Below are 15,791 nucleotides of genomic sequence, written 5' to 3' on the forward strand. Positions count from 1 at the left end.
TTGCACAAAAATAAAAATATTAACTTATGGAAAAAAATAAAATGATTAAATTTTGTAAAAGAAGAAAAGATTTGTTTATAATTTAAAAAATTAATTATTTTAAATAATTTAATTAAAATTAAATTAAGTTAGAGAAGATATTAGATATAAATAAGTGTAAAATAATAATTTGTTATTTATAAATTTTAATGACGTGACATGATTTTATTAGTGCCTACAAATTATACTTTTGTCATTCTAATATAATTTATTCTCATAAATTAATTTTAATATTTTATTTTTAATTGGTAAATTAAACGCTATTCAAACCTAAGTTTTGACCCAAGATGTTTGAAAATTCAACCAACAATAACTTTTTTTAAAATATGTTACTTTTTTGATAAGCACGAATCTCCTTTTTTTTTTTTTTTTTTGAGGGGTAAAACCGTTATCTCCATTAAAGTAATCCAAAGAATAAAAAACAACCAACATTTATCAGTTTAGAGAATTCCAAAGGACAACTGGAACCGACAAAGTAAAAATTAATTGGAAACCCGGTAGAAAACAGACCCACCATCAAAAAACTTCTCCGGTGACTGAAGCGTGGCCGCCAGTAAACCATCAGGCCAGTCCGGTCGTCCCTAAACAGATCATTTAGTCGTTTGGGGAACATTTCTCATCTCCTCTGCAGCCACCGTCTCTCTCGCCACCGCCGGAGTGTCCTCCATCCAAAAGGTATTTTCCGATCTACTGTGCCCCTCCCTTGCGATGAACGAATCTCCTTTGATTCGTCAGAAATCTCCCATCCATTTAATAAAAGGTTCCTACTGATGATGGATCCATATTTTAAACTTTTCTTTTTCAATAGGCAAACCAAAGCTCCCTTGCTATAATTTTCTCTCTTTGCCTCAATCACATTATCCATAATCTTTCATGGCGTCTTCTTCATCTTCTTCTCGTCAAACGAAGCACCAAGTTTTCTTGAGCTTCAGGGGTGAAGACACGCGCCTTAACTTCACCAGTCATCTACTCAAAGCTTTGAAAGACACGGGACTGAATGTCTTCTTCGATGAAGAAACATTGGAAAGAGGGGAGCAAATTTCACCAGCACTTTCAAATGCAATTATGGCCTCAAATCTCTCGATCATCATTTTATCTAAAGACTATGCTTCTTCGAAATCATGCTTGGCTGAAATTTCTTGCATCATGTACTGCAAGCTCACTCGACGACAAATTGTTCTTCCCATCTTTTACCATGTTGATCCTTCTGATGTGCGGAACCTTGGTGGCAGTTTCAAAACATCCTTTAATGACCATGAATCAAAAAGTTTAGATCAAGTACAACGATGGAAAGAAGCCTTTGCTGACGTCGGTAAATTAAAAGGGTGGCATATTGAAGGTGGCAAGTTCGACAGGTAACTCTCTTTCTCTAATCTTCTTATATTTGACTTATTTTAGTTTTAACTTTCATTTGTCTTGTTGTCTAGACCTGAAACCAAGTACATCAAGGATATCGTTGAATATGTTGCAAAAAAGCTGATGAATAACAAATCCAGTACTGCTTTTGAAGAATTGGTTGGAATAGATTATCAGAAAAAGACAATCTTGAAGCTAATTAATCAAAACGATTGTCGTGTAATAGGGCTTTGGGGAATGGCTGGTATAGGCAAAACTACTCTTGCTAATGTTGTATATCATGAAATCTGTTCAAAGTTTAAAAGTTGTTGGTTTCTTCAAAATGTTGGAGAGAAAATACGCAAACAAGGGATGGAGTCTTTACGAAATAACTTTCTTTCTAAAATATTAGACCAAGAAATTGATGTACTTACCCCCTCCATAGGGTCCGCTTTTATTCGAGAGAGGCTCAACAATAAAAAAGTAATTGTTGTTGTTGATGATGTTGATGACCCAGACCTAATAGATTACTTGGGTGTTAAACATTTTGGTGATGGAAGTAAAATCATTCTAATATCTAGAGATAGACAAGTTCTCAAGAATGGAGGAGCTGAAAAAATACACAAGGTAAATGAGTTAAATGAGAAAAGCTCTCTTCAACTCTTTTCTACATTTGCATTTAAGCAGTTGAATCCTACTGCTAATTTTCGAGATCTATCGAACCAATTTGTAAGATATGCCCAAGGCAATCCACTTGCTCTTAAGGTTTTGGGTTCTAAACTATATACGAAATCTAGAAAAGAGTGGGAGAGCGAGGTGGATAGACTAAAGGAATATGGCCAACCAAAAATATCACAAATTTTAAAGAGTAGCTTTGATGAGCTAGATGAACTAGAGAAGAATTTATTTCTTGACATAGCATGTTTCTTCAAAGGGAAATATAAGAAAGAAGTAGAAGATATTCTATGTTCCTTGTATAATGGTGCAGTGTGTGGAATAAGCAATTTGGTGGATAAATGCCTACTTGACACCATCCATTTTCAAGATATGCTTGAGGAAGATCTCAGACTTCAAGATCTCAGACGGTCTCGCTCAGCATCAACATGTCAATCAGCATTTGCAGGAAGACCTCTAATTATTTCTATGCATGATATTCTTGAAGAGATGGGCAAGGATATTATTCGCCAAGAAGCTACAGGCATTGGAAATTGCAGTAGACTATGGAGTCCTAATAATGTGCATCAAATGCTGAGATACAATAAAGTAAGTTTAATGGTATATTTATAAATCTATACACGAACATCATGTCAAATATTAACTCTTTTAATTATTATTTCAAAAATGAAGATATCTATTTACCTACCATACACATAATAATCAATATTGATTATTAGATATCTAATAATACATTGCTTTTAAAAAACAAAATTAAACACTTTTAATATATGTCAAAATTTTTGCAATAGAAAGGTATGGTCAACTAGTCTAAGCCTTTCCTAATCTATTTACTTCTATTTAATGGAATTCCTATATATTTCTTTATGCTGATATTTGATAATTTTTTTTTTTTTTTGTTATCAGGAAATGAAGCAATTAAAGGAATAAAGTTAGACATGTCTCAAATTGATAATTTAAAGTTATCTCCTACTGTTTTTGAGAATATGCTAAATCTTAGATTTATCCACTTTTATCTTCCTCGAAAATTTGGGGAATGTTGGAATAAAAAGCTACTTGCAGATCAAGTTGATATTGTATCTCTTCCTGATGAGCTAAGGTATCTTTGTTGGGAGTATTACCCGTTCAAATCTTTATCCTCAAGTTTTAATCCAAAAAATCTTGTTGTATTGAAATTACCACATGGTGATATGGAACAACTTTGGAATGGAGATAATCATCAGGTATATTCTTTCATACTTTCTTTATCCAAGAATTTATTTAAAAAAAAAAGGATTTATAGTTGATGTATTAGATAACCATACAATGATATCTTATTTATTATTATTATTTATAGTTTTTATTTTCAGTGTAATAATTAATTTTTCTTTTAAATTTCAATATGCCCAAAGCATGTAGACGATGGTTAGAAGTAACATAGCTGTTTTATACTTTCTTTGCCAGGATCTTGTTAGTTTAAAGGAAATTGACCTTTTTGATTGCAAGAATTTAAGAAAGATTCCTAGTCTACTCGGGGCAATCAACCTTAAAAGCCTTTGCTGTATGGGGTGCGAAAGTTTGGTTGAACTTCCTTGCCTGACTCATTTGGCTTCTCTTGAAAGTTTTGATCTTGATGGATGTCATAATCTCAAGAAGATTCCTGAGATCCCAAGTCATTTTCATTACTTGGATTTAGAAGGAACGAGAATAGAGGAAGTGCCTGATTCAATTGAACATCTCATCTGGCTTAGACGATTACGGTTGAGAAACTCAAGGGTTAAAATGTGTCCAACAATATTTTGAAGTTGGAATCCTTTATGATTTGGAACTTAGTCATTGCCCAATCACCAAATTTCCAGAAATCCCAAAAGCTTATGTAGTTTGAACTTATCAAAGACTCAAATTGAACAAGTGTCCTTGTCTTTCGACTCGTAGGTAATCTTGCAGACTTGGATATGAGCGGCTCAAGTATTCAAAAGCTACAGTGCAATATTTCCTCTCTGGTTCAAGAAAGATTCCAACCATTGATGTGCCCTCATCAATCTTATGGTTTGAAAGCCTTGAAATTTGACGATGAATCATTGCAAGAGCCTTAAATTACTCTTAGATCTTCCACCACATTTATGGCGCTTGGATGCACGTGACTGCCCATCATTAGAAAAAGTATCGTTCATACAACAACACGGTTTTCTTGGTGATCCTTATAAGTTATGCATGATGTTCTTCAATTGCATTAATTTGAATCAAGATTCAATTGATAGCATTGAGGCAAATGCCATGTTCAAAATTGGATCCATAGCAGAGACATGGGCAGGGCAAAATATTTTTCTTCCATCATTGGTTTGCTGTTTCCCGGGAACAGAAATTTCAGCAAATAAGTTCGAGTCCCAGAACGTGTATTCTTCCTTAACATTGAAGATAGCACCAAATGTGTGTGGTAAGAGAAGATTCTTGGCTTTTGCTATCTGCCTTGTGGCCGATCTCACCCACTGTAGTGGTTTCGGAAAACTTGAACTTACCTGTGAATACCAACTGACAGTCTCTAGTTGTAGTGATGGTGTTGGTGGTTATGAAAAGTTCAAAAGTGTGTTATATGACCGTGGGAGTTTAGAGTCAGAGTGGAACTGCATGGGTGATCACGTATTGATTCTATTTCAAGAGGATATGGTTAAAGAAGACAAGAATTATGAAGAGGCAACATTTGAATTCTACATCAGAAGTTATAGCTACAATGAAGAGGGTGAAAAAATATGTCTCCATGATTTCAAGGTAAAGAAATGCGGTGTTCATGTATTTTACGTGGGTGCAAAGAGTTGTGCCAATGGCAATGTTGAATCCAGTGAAAACTCCAACTTAAATGAGATGAGCAATGATGAATCCGACGACAGTTTTTACTCTGCCGAAGAAGCTTTTTTTGAGGAAGCCAATAGTGATACACAAAAGAGGCTTTATTTGTTATGTTTTGTTATTTTGAATTTTATGACTGTGATCTGTAGATTCCATAAAACTTGCAAGAAAGTCAAGCGGGACACAGATTCAATACTCTACTGGAATTGAAGTTGCAGATTATGGGTGGTTTGGATGTCGTCTTTCTCACCAGCAAATGAAGTTCCACAAAATTACTGGTGTTAAGGTGAAGGTTGCGAATCAATGCAAAATCCATTTGATCTCACTCACATTTATAGAGGTGCCCTTTTAGCCAGAGATTAAGCTTTTACCTTTTGAATTTGGTAATTTGAAGGGAATAAAGATGGCAATGATTGATGTTAGGAGAGCAGATGAGGAATAAATGACAGATGTTTGAAACAAGTAAGCTTTTAAGATGTTCAATTTCTTGTACTGAATGATTTCTTTATATTGTGGTTGAACTGAGATATTGAAGCGGTACTGCAACTTGTCAACAGAGTTTACCCAATCCAGCTTTGCTTTCTGGATTTTGGCCCTTGAGAGGAAGCATATGCTCGTGGGTAAATTACTTTTGCTCATTCTGATTTTTAGTATCCTCATGGTGTTCGTTTCCCCTGATTTAAAATAGATTATATAAATGCATGCAGAATTTGGCAGAGTTGCTCTTATCGCAAAACTCGTTGAATGAAGACATGGAGCCTGGATGTTATTTTCAATGCAAACCCTATCACAGTTTTCATTCTCAAGTTAGATTGATGAGCTTTTATGTTTATCCCATAGAGAAACCCAACATAAACACTTGGGAAAAAAATCCAAATGATTTTGGTTTAGTTGGAACTTCAAAGTGAAGAGTTGGTTTCATGGTACACCCATTTGACTTGATTCTTCGTGGTGAATTTACAGTCACTGTTTCAGAAGAATGATGTTAAGAGGGTGCTAGAATTGCAGCGGTCGCAAAACGTGGTTGTGATTCGAGCTATTATATTGCGTCTGAAGCTTCGGACTAGAGCATGACAGGTTCATTTTGTATCAATTCAACCTCGGATTCTTTGGGGGATGTATTCAATTTGATCGATCAATCCTTCAGGCAAAAGATATCGATTTTTGTTAATGTCTTGCTAAGGCATATCGGCCAAGGACGGGGTAGATTGGATTTTACGTTCATGACATGGTGGCTATTGACATTATACATTATGTGGCATTGTTGTTTTTTTGGTTTCATGTGTTGCTTGTAAGCTGCAGCCGATGTTTAATCAAATCTATTCCATTTGATTGTGAACATCATTGGATGAAACTTTTATAATTTTAATTAGATTGTAAAATTAGGTAATCTTAAAGTACATTGCAATTTTGTATTTCCTAATTTTACATAAATTAAGGTCCATGGCTAAATTATACATTGCTAATTCTAAAAACGTTTAAGCTACCATAACAATGTCTGATTCATCATGTTTTTGGATTTCAAATGATCTTTATATTAAGGTCCATTAGCTAATGATCTTTAAATTTTAAATTAATCTCGAAAATAAAATGCTTATATAAAACCCAACCAGGAATTTATCACCCACAAAAAATAAAAGTTATGAGTCACATATCAAGGGGTCAATTTTCATGCTTTGGTGCATTATGAAATGACAGCTATAAGACTGTAATCTGCAGAATTTCCATGAAAATTCAGCCAAGAGGATGACTCTGACAGCTTTGTAGAATTGCATGGATTTGTTTTTTGCAATCAATGAATGAAGATAAGGAAAAACACAAGAAAATCAATATGATGTGAATTTAATTGTGGGGCGTGGGGGACCAAATAGTACATTAATCAATACTTGAACAATTATTTCACAGATTAGGCAAGAAAAACATATTACCAACAATAAACAGGAGTAGAGCCAAATTTTTCGTTCAAATTTAAAGGTTGTTCAAAATATAAGAAATTTTGAATAAAAATATGATGTCCTAAAAGTAAATTTAAACAAGATTTTAGATTTTTTTTTTAATCCATCTCAACTTTGATTTAAACTAAAAGTTCTCTTATTTTGGGTGGGCTTAGACAAAAACACCCACCCACAATATAAGAAATTTCATTGTAACCCACAAGTTTTTATTTAATCAATTATGAACCAAACGTCTTATAACTTATATCTTACTTTACTATATTATTAAAGATTTTTTGAGACAACTATTATTATTATTATATAGCAACTTGTATTACTGGCAATATGCAAATGGAGAGTAGATATATTCAAGGGGTTGAGCTAGCTTGAAGGTTTGTTTAAAATATAAGAGAGTTCAGATAGAAAATATGAGGTTCAAAAAGTAGGTTTAGAAAATATTAAAGATTTTTTTTTATCTGAGCCGAACTTAGATTGACAAGGTTTAAACCCACATTACTCAAGTGTCAAATAAGAACTTTAACCACTTCTCCAATTAAACCTTGACATTAAGCATTTTAATTTACTAATTTTAAAGATTTTAATTTAGTTGATGTCATGTTAATACAGATCTTGTTTGATAAATTGTTGAAAAAACTGAAAATTAATATTTGCAATAGTTTAAATTTTTAAACACATCAAATAACCCACAATGAAAACTGTACGATACAAGTTTTTCTATAAAAAAAATGAAAACTGTAAATTCATATGTACTTTAGCTCAAACTCAACTCAATAATTACTAAAACGAGTTCTAGCTTTTTAATAGAACTAAAGTAGCTTGCAAACACTAATATGCACGCTCTTCTTTATATCTACTGTAAGCAAAAATAAAAAGAGAAAGAAAATTGATTCTCTCCTGTCCCATAAGTGAGTAAGAATTGAACTCTAAAAAAAAAAAACCAAATCGAATTATCATCAACAACTCGATTGAATTAAATTAAATTTACCTCTAACTCTAACAATTCTGGATTAAATGGAAGTACTGCCTCAATATCTCACTTCAACTAAAAATATAAAGCAAGCATTCTGTTGAAGTTGGCCAGCATGTAGCAAACACTCAACAGCAAGCATGCCATGGAGATCAAGTTATGCTGGAACTGATGCAAGAGCTGCTGATGCAAGCTTATTTTGTTCATTTTGTTATATTTAGTTAATGAAATGTATCTTAGTTCATTTCTAACTAAGTTAGGCCTATGATTGATGTAATTAGCTAGAGTGTGAGCTGTAAACACAGCTTTGTTCAAGCTTACAAGTTTAAGTTTCAAGTTTCCATGTAATTAGTGGAGGTAGGTAATGTTTAGGTGATTACTTGCTGTTTTTGACAAGCTTAGTGCTTTGTTTTATGTATTGGCATTATGCCATTATTCACTTATGAATGAATTCAGATTTGTTCTTCAAACTATCTCCATTTTTCTTTAGTTTTTTTTTTCTCTTCTTGCTCGAATCTGTTTGTTTGCACAGAAAGCATCGAGGCTTGTTGCACAAGACTCAAGCTGAGCTTGTCTGCTTCTGTTTTAACTCCAACACATTCAATAGAAGAAATTCAAGCCGATACAATATCTCTTTCACCCTGCTTTCAACTCCAATTGGTCTCCCATGAAACCAATTCTTCACTTCGAACAAAATAGCTCACCAATCTAGCAGGAGAACGAATACAGTCCAAAGTTGCCATTGAAAATAACCTCCAACTTCATGTGTCCATTCCACAAGTTAAGGGAAAAAGCAATCTCTGCCAATTCTGGATTTATATGATGCATTGATAAATCAGGAAAAAGAAGGCCATGAGGTAAGGTTGCTAAAAAATCACAATGAATCAAAAGTAATTTACCTTTCCAGGAAGGCTAAATTGCCAAGAACACATGTTTCCTCTAAAGCTCCAAAAACCAGAAGGCATATTTGTTGACAAGTTGCAGTACTGCCTCAAGATCTTAGTTCAACTACAATATAAAGCAAGCATTCAGCAGAAGAAATTAAAAGCTTACTTGTTCCTCGTTTTCTGTATAATGGCCTTTGCAAAGATCTGCCATTTATTCCCTCTACACTCTTTGTTGTCTTCGTTCCCCTGATAGTAGCAAATTTCTAAAGTCAAAGCTTAAACTCTAGGTTTTGGCTTACTTATACTACAATTCATTAAACCCTGTCACTGAAAAGCACATCTATAATGTTAGATAAATTTTGTCTTGCATTGGTCACAACCTTGACATTGAGACCACTAGAGATCAAAGTTATATAATTCTAAAAGACAATGCACAGAAAATACCAACCACCTAGTCTTACATCAACATAAAAGCCTAAGTTATAAGAAAAAAACAATCTTTCTGATTAACATTAATAAAAATCAGAAATCAGGTGATCAATCACTAGCTTTTAAACGAAACATGAAATGTATATCAATGAGTCAATATACCATTGAATGAAAATGCAGTGAGTATAGAGATACAAGATGATCAAATCTCTACTTACTCTGCCTATGTCATGAGCACCAATGCCAGAAACTAAACAATGAAGCTGAATGATGTCCATCACTGATCCTATGAATTAAAACCAAGCAATAACAAGTCAGCTGTCAAAAAAGAATTAAAGTATGAATCTTAATATCTGAATTCGGGTGCCCACCATGTCCTCCTATGGATACTTTTATGAAATCCAAAGCAGAAACTTTTTGTTACTCTATTCAAATATTCAGTTGCCCTCCAATTTCGTTCTTCACAATCTATTTTGTACCTGAAAAAAAAAAAACAGACACAATCCTTAAACTCTTTTAAGTAAACAAATAAGCAACTGTCACAAACTATAATTTCTAGAAAGAAATTCAACCCTTAAACTCTTTACAAATTTCCCTTGTTATGTAGAATTATCACAAACTCTACTTTTAACATTTACATGGTAGAACTGCAAGGTTTCAGTTTCTTGAAAAAATGGTTTAGCAATTTCTAAAGCAGAGCAAGTTAGATGTCATTTTGGTTCTAAAGCAGTTTATTTCCTCACAAGTTAACTGAAATGAAACCCACTTACTTGTGTTTAAGTGTGCCTTGCCCCTTTATGTTGTGGATAGAGGCTTAGGTTCTTCATCCACGTAAGATACATCTACACCACATTTCTTCACCTTCATATTTTCTTCGCCCAAGTATTTGAGGTAGAATTCAAATGATGCCTGCTCATAACCCTTGTCTTTTTTAACCATATCACCACCAAATAGGATCAACACGTGGTCACCCATGAACCCCATCGATGCACTATGATATTGCTTGCCTTGCCACACACTTTTGAACTTTTCATGACGAGCACCACTAGCAGCTGTCAATTGGCATTCACAGATAAATTCAGAACTATCCAAGAGAAGTTCAGTAAGGTCAGCCACAAGGCAGATGGAAAAAACCAAGAATCTGCTCCCATTACACCCATTTGGGGCAATCTTCAAGGTTAAGGAAGAATGATTGCTCTGATATTCGAACTTATTTGATGGAATTTCGTTTCCCGGGAAACATGAATAAAAAACTGGTGGACGAAGATGATATTTTGATACCCATTTCTTGGCTAGGAATCTAATTTTGAGCATGGCATTTGCCGAAATGTTATCAATTGAATCTTGATTCAAGCTGAAGCAATTGTTGAATAACATGTAGCAGTCAAAATTATCAAAACTAGAATGGAGTTCATATAGATCTTGATGTTGAGCTGAGAACGATACTTCTTCTAATGATAGGCAGTAATTCGCATCCAATTGCCGCAGATATGGAGGAAGCTCGGAGAGTAATTTAAGACTGTTGCATTCATGCACTGTCAAACATCCAAGGCTTTTAAACCTCAAGATTGGTGAGGGCGCATCAACTGTTGTCTCTCCTGAACAAAAGAGGGCAATATTGCACTGTAGCTTTTGAATGCTTGAGAAGCCCATATCCAACTCCCGAAGATTACTTAGAGGGTTGGAAGATAAGGACACTTCTTTAATTTTAGTCCCACTTAAGTTTAAGCTCGTCAAGTTCTTTGGGGTTTCCGGGAATTTAGTGATCATGGAATAACTAAGATCCAGATCATCAAGATTTTTCAACTTTAAAATATTGCTTGATACACTTTGGACTTTTGAGTGTGACAAATCCAAACATTCAAGCAGGTCGAGATACCCAATTGAATCAGGCACTTCTTCTATTCCAGTATTCGACAAATCTAACTCCGAAAAGATATTTGGGACCTTGGGAAACATCTTGAGATTACAACATCCCTCAAATTCAAGCTCATCTAGAGATTCCAAATGATCGAGGCATGAAATTTCAACCAAATTATCACACCAACTACAGATAACTCTTTTAAGGTTGATGGCTCGTAATAGATTAGGGATCTTTCTTAATTTTTTGCAATAAGAAACATCGATTTGCCTTAAATTAACAAGATCCTGTACCAAAATGATAATATAAATTAGCTATATTACTTCAAAAGTAAATTATTATAATATATTTGATGTGCTGTTGTAGTATAAATTCATTCACCATTAAAAAATCAAATGAAATTGTTTCTTCTAAATATTTAGTATTTATTTTTAAAATTTTTTAATAAGATACTATCATATGATTCATAAATACATCAATTTTAAAACATTTTTTTTAATCTTGAATGAAGAAAGTAAAAAAAGAATATACCTGATGCTCATCTTCATCCCAAAGTTGTTCCACATTGCTACCTCGTAGTCTCAATACGACAAGATTCTCTGGACTAAAATTTGATGATAAAGATTTGAAAGGGTAATAATCCCAACAAATACACCTTAACTCATTAGGAAGGTATGCAATATCAAAAACTTGGTCATAAGCATATCCCCCAACCCATTTAGTCAAAGAAAAGTAGATAAATCGAAGATTGTGCATGTTCTGTAAAGCAGTAGGGCTTATCGGTCGAATATCAGTAGGAGACATGCATACCTTTATTCCTTTAGTTAAATCAGTCCCCTAATAACCAATAAAAGAAAATTTAAGTTAAACTTTGAAAATAACTATAAATAACTAAAATTGTTAATTAATTGAATTTATACACTTGTTAAATCAACAAATATATGAAAAACATATACAATCTAAAGACTATTAGCACAAGTACCTTATTATATTTGAGCACTTGATCCACGTCTTTAGGATTCCATAATCTACTTTGCTTTTCAGGTCTTCTAGATTCTTGACGAACAATGTCTCTACCCATCTCTTCAAGCATATCATGCATAGAAATTTCGGAATAACGTTTGGTATCAAGTAAGCTCTTGTCGAGCAAGCTCCTTATTACACCATCTACACCCTTATAACAACAATTGAGAATTTCTTCTACATTTTCTCTTCGTTCCCCTTTAAAGAAGATTGCAATATCGAGAAATATATTCTTCTCTATCTCATCAAGCCCATTAAAGCTACTCTTCAAAATCTGTACAATTTGTGGTTGCGCACATTCCCTCAGTTTATCCACCTCGCTTTCCCATTCTTTTCTAGACTTTTTGTATAGTTTAGAACCACAAACTCTAAGAGCAAGTGGATTACCTTGGGCGTATTCTACAAACTTGCATGATAGATCTCGAAAATCAGCTGCAGGATTCAACTGCTTAAATGCAAATGTAGAAAAAAGTTGAAGAGAGTCATTCGTATTTAACTTCTTTACCTCATGTATTTCATTAGCTCCTCCATTGTTAAGTATTTGTCTATCTCTGGATGTTACAATGATTTTGCTTCCAGGACCAAAATGTTTAACACCCATAAAATCTATTTGGTCTGGGTCTCTAATATCATCAAGGACAACTAGTACTCTTTTATTGTTCAACCTCTCATTGTAAGGGTATCCTATGGAAGGGGTATCGATACAAATTTCTTTTTCCTTTAATATTTTGGAAAGAAGTTCATTTCGTAAAATTTCATTCCCCTGTTTTTTTATTTTCTCACTAACATTTTGAAGAAACAAACGACTTTCAAACTTTGGAGAGACTTCCTTATATACAACATCAGCAAGGGTAGTTTTGCCAATACCACCCATTCCCCAAAGTCCTATTACACGACTGTCCGCTTGGTCAATCAGCCCCAAAATTAACCCTTTTTGATCATCTATTCCAACCAAATCTTCAAAAACACTTGTGCAATTGCTATTCAACTTTTTTAAAACATATTCAACGACGTCTTTAATGTACTCGGTTTCAGATCTAGTAAACAATAGAAGAAATTAATAGTCAAAAGAAAGATATGTCTAATATAAGAAGATGAATACATATGTATTTATATAGTTACCTATCGAATTTGCCTCCTTCTATATGCCACCCTTTTAATGTACCGACTTCAGTAAAGGCGACTTTCCATCGCTTCACTTCATCAACTGGCCCCTTTGATTCATGTTGCTCAAAGGATGTCTTAAAAGTCCCACCGATATTTCGCACATGGGATGGATCAACATGGTAAAAGATGGGAAGAGCAATATGTTTGTCAGTGGGCTTACGGTTGCGATCCATAATGCCAGAAAGTTCACCTAAGCATGACTTTGACGAAGCATAGTCTTTAGATAAAACGAGGATTGAGAGATTTGAGGCTGCAATTGCTTGAGAAAGTGCATCTGAAAGTTTCTCCCCTTTCTCTAGTTTTTCTTCATCGAAGAAGACATCCAATCCCGTGTCTTTCAAAGCTTTGAGTAGATGACTGGTGAAGCTATTGCGTGTGTCTTCACCTCTGAAGCTCAAGAAAACTTGGTGTTTCACTTGAGGAGGAGGAGGAGGAGAAGAAGACGCCATGAAAGAGAACAAAATACGTTGAGGGAACTTTGATTTGCTTTGCTTCTATCGTAGGAAGAGAAAGTGGCTTTATTAAATGGGAAAGAGATTGAAAGTGATTTTGTTAGACAGAAGCATAGGCGATGACTTGAGCTTAGCAAATTATTCTAAACATAACAGCATTGTCAAGTCTACTTGATAAACCACGCTTCATATTATTTTTAATATTTATACGGTTGATTCCAATGAAGAAAGGTTGAAAAGAGGTTGGCCCGGCTTTGTTTATTTATTTAATTACCCATTGCAGCATACTATATGAATTTGATCCTATGCAATGAGTTTTATATTGAATGTGTTGTGCATGGGGTTTGGTGATTGGTGTGTACTCTCAAAGTCAAGGTCTCCCAGTGGGACAAAATTGTGATGCAAATAATCTGTTTGTTATTGACTAAATTAGTTGGGATTATTATAAATATAAAGAGTAATCTCAAAGTCATGGTCTTCCAATGGGGCTTCATATTTTTATTAATGTACATTTGATTCCAATAAGATAGGTTTAAAAGAGGGAGAAAAAACAAAGAAAAATAAAAACAACCCAAAGGTTGCGTATTCAATTACTCAAAAATAAAAATAAATTGAAGATCACATTGTCTTGCTAAGTTAACCAATTAAAACGTCAAATACTTTGAAAATTCGAGTTGATATCTATTTTCCTTTATCATAAGTGGTACTTAAATTATGTTCCTATTATTCATTTTACATCAAAATGTTATATCTATTAAAAAATCTCAACCAATAATAAACGCCACATCATATAAACATAAAAATATTTTTAATTCTTTAAATTTCTTTTTTTCTTTCACATTATTTCTTTCTCTTTATGTTTGTTTCTATTTTTTTTTCCTTTTTATCTTTTATAATGGCTAGCAATATTGACAATGCTCGAAATTTATTTGCTTGAGATCAAGACGTTGACAAATAATTCTGTTTTCGAACTTCATCATCTGTTTACTCGACCTGACAAGATTAGAAAAGTAATTTATCGATGTTTTTTGAACCAAACTAACTAATTAGACCAAGAACTAGTCGAAGTACTCGTTGTTAAATGAACACATGGAGCTTGGATGCTATTTTCAATGCCAACCTTATCACAATTTTCATTCTCGAGATTGATGAGCTTTATGTTTACCCCATGGAGGAACCCAACATAATTACTTGGAAAAAAGAAAGTTGTAGCATATCGAAATAATTTTGGTTTAGTTGGAACTTCAAAGTGAGAGCCATTTGACTTGATTGTCACATCAGTTTGGGCTAAAACTTGAATCAAATTTTCCTTTTGATAATTAAAATTTCAGAGTTTTACTCTGTTTTGGAATTGAAAGGATGCAACATCGAAATTGGTTTGTACATTCATTTTTAAATTATCATTTTAATTGGATTGTAAAATTAGGTAATCTTAAAATTAGAGATAGAAAAGTACTAAGAATGGGAGTTAAAGCCAAATACATGAGGATAAACAAGTTAAATGGGAATGACTCTTCAACTTTTTTCTATTTCTCCTACTGTTGATTTTCCGAGGTATATATATCAAACAAATTTGTAGAATATGCCCAAGGCATTCCACTAATGATTTTCTTAGTGTAAGAAATGACCCCATGTCCCCATCCATCCATTTTTTATTACTTAAACTACTACCCAAATTTAATCTACTTATTATCATCAAAGCAATTGCTTTGCCACTTAAATTAATGTATTTGAATAGAGATTATTGAATGAAACGATATTTGTTTGGGTACATATTCTTTTTTTATAATACTCTGGAATGACATATTTTTATGTATTAATTACAGATTTATTTTGACTATGATCCTACTAATTTGAGTTATTTATGATTTTTTATCTTGTAGGGATTAAATTAAAGGCAAAAGGAAATTTGGGGGGCAAAAAAGCATGAATTTGAAGACAAAATGGGCCAGCATGTGAAATAGGAAAGAAGTGGTGCAAAAATGTGGAAGACTTGGGGGTAAAAGTTCAAAGAAGAGATTTTATAAACACAAGACTCTATTTAAATTTGAATTTTATTAGAATTATTGTTAATATTATTATTTAGATTTATTTATCTTTTAGAATTTAAATAGGAACAAACTAGGTTTTCTAAGTACTATAAATAGGGGATGGAGTGACACAAATTTCACTATT

The 15,791-nt window shown here is 33.4% G+C and overlaps 2 protein-coding genes across 3 annotated transcripts; one reads left to right on the forward strand and one right to left on the reverse strand.

Annotated features, from left to right (window-relative positions):
• The first annotated feature begins 447 nt into the window (after positions 1-447).
• LOC105775727 (disease resistance protein RPV1) lies at positions 448-6,290 on the forward strand. The gene is made up of 8 exons (XM_052622570.1): positions 448-714; positions 848-1,394; positions 1,467-2,636; positions 2,954-3,272; positions 3,493-3,804; positions 4,096-5,337; positions 5,433-5,495; positions 5,583-6,290. Exons 2-6 carry the CDS (start codon positions 913-915, stop codon positions 5,083-5,085), a joined length of 3,273 nt encoding a protein of 1,090 aa, XP_052478530.1. The 5' UTR covers positions 448-714; positions 848-912; the 3' UTR covers positions 5,086-5,337; positions 5,433-5,495; positions 5,583-6,290.
• Positions 6,291-8,164: 1,874 nt separating this feature from the next.
• LOC105775198 (disease resistance protein RUN1-like) lies at positions 8,165-13,650 on the reverse strand. 2 transcript variants are annotated; one of them, XM_052622155.1, is made up of 8 exons: positions 13,120-13,650; positions 11,957-13,034; positions 11,506-11,811; positions 9,884-11,261; positions 9,485-9,592; positions 9,332-9,399; positions 8,697-8,805; positions 8,165-8,606 (listed from the first exon to the last, which is right to left on the reverse strand). In XM_052622155.1, the coding sequence occupies exons 1-4, from the start codon at positions 13,611-13,613 to the stop codon at positions 9,909-9,911; spliced, it is 3,231 nt and encodes a 1,076-aa protein (XP_052478115.1). In that variant the 5' UTR covers positions 13,614-13,650; the 3' UTR covers positions 8,165-8,606; positions 8,697-8,805; positions 9,332-9,399; positions 9,485-9,592; positions 9,884-9,908. The 2 variants fall into 2 exon arrangements, with proteins under 2 accessions (XP_052478115.1, XP_012453182.2); XM_012597728.2 differs by having other exon boundaries at positions 8,697-8,930.
• Positions 13,651-15,791: the final 2,141 nt, after the last annotated feature.

The sequence above is a fragment of the Gossypium raimondii genome, chromosome 10, assembly GCF_025698545.1.
Source record: "Gossypium raimondii isolate GPD5lz chromosome 10, ASM2569854v1, whole genome shotgun sequence".
Taxonomy (NCBI): domain Eukaryota; kingdom Viridiplantae; phylum Streptophyta; class Magnoliopsida; order Malvales; family Malvaceae; genus Gossypium; species Gossypium raimondii.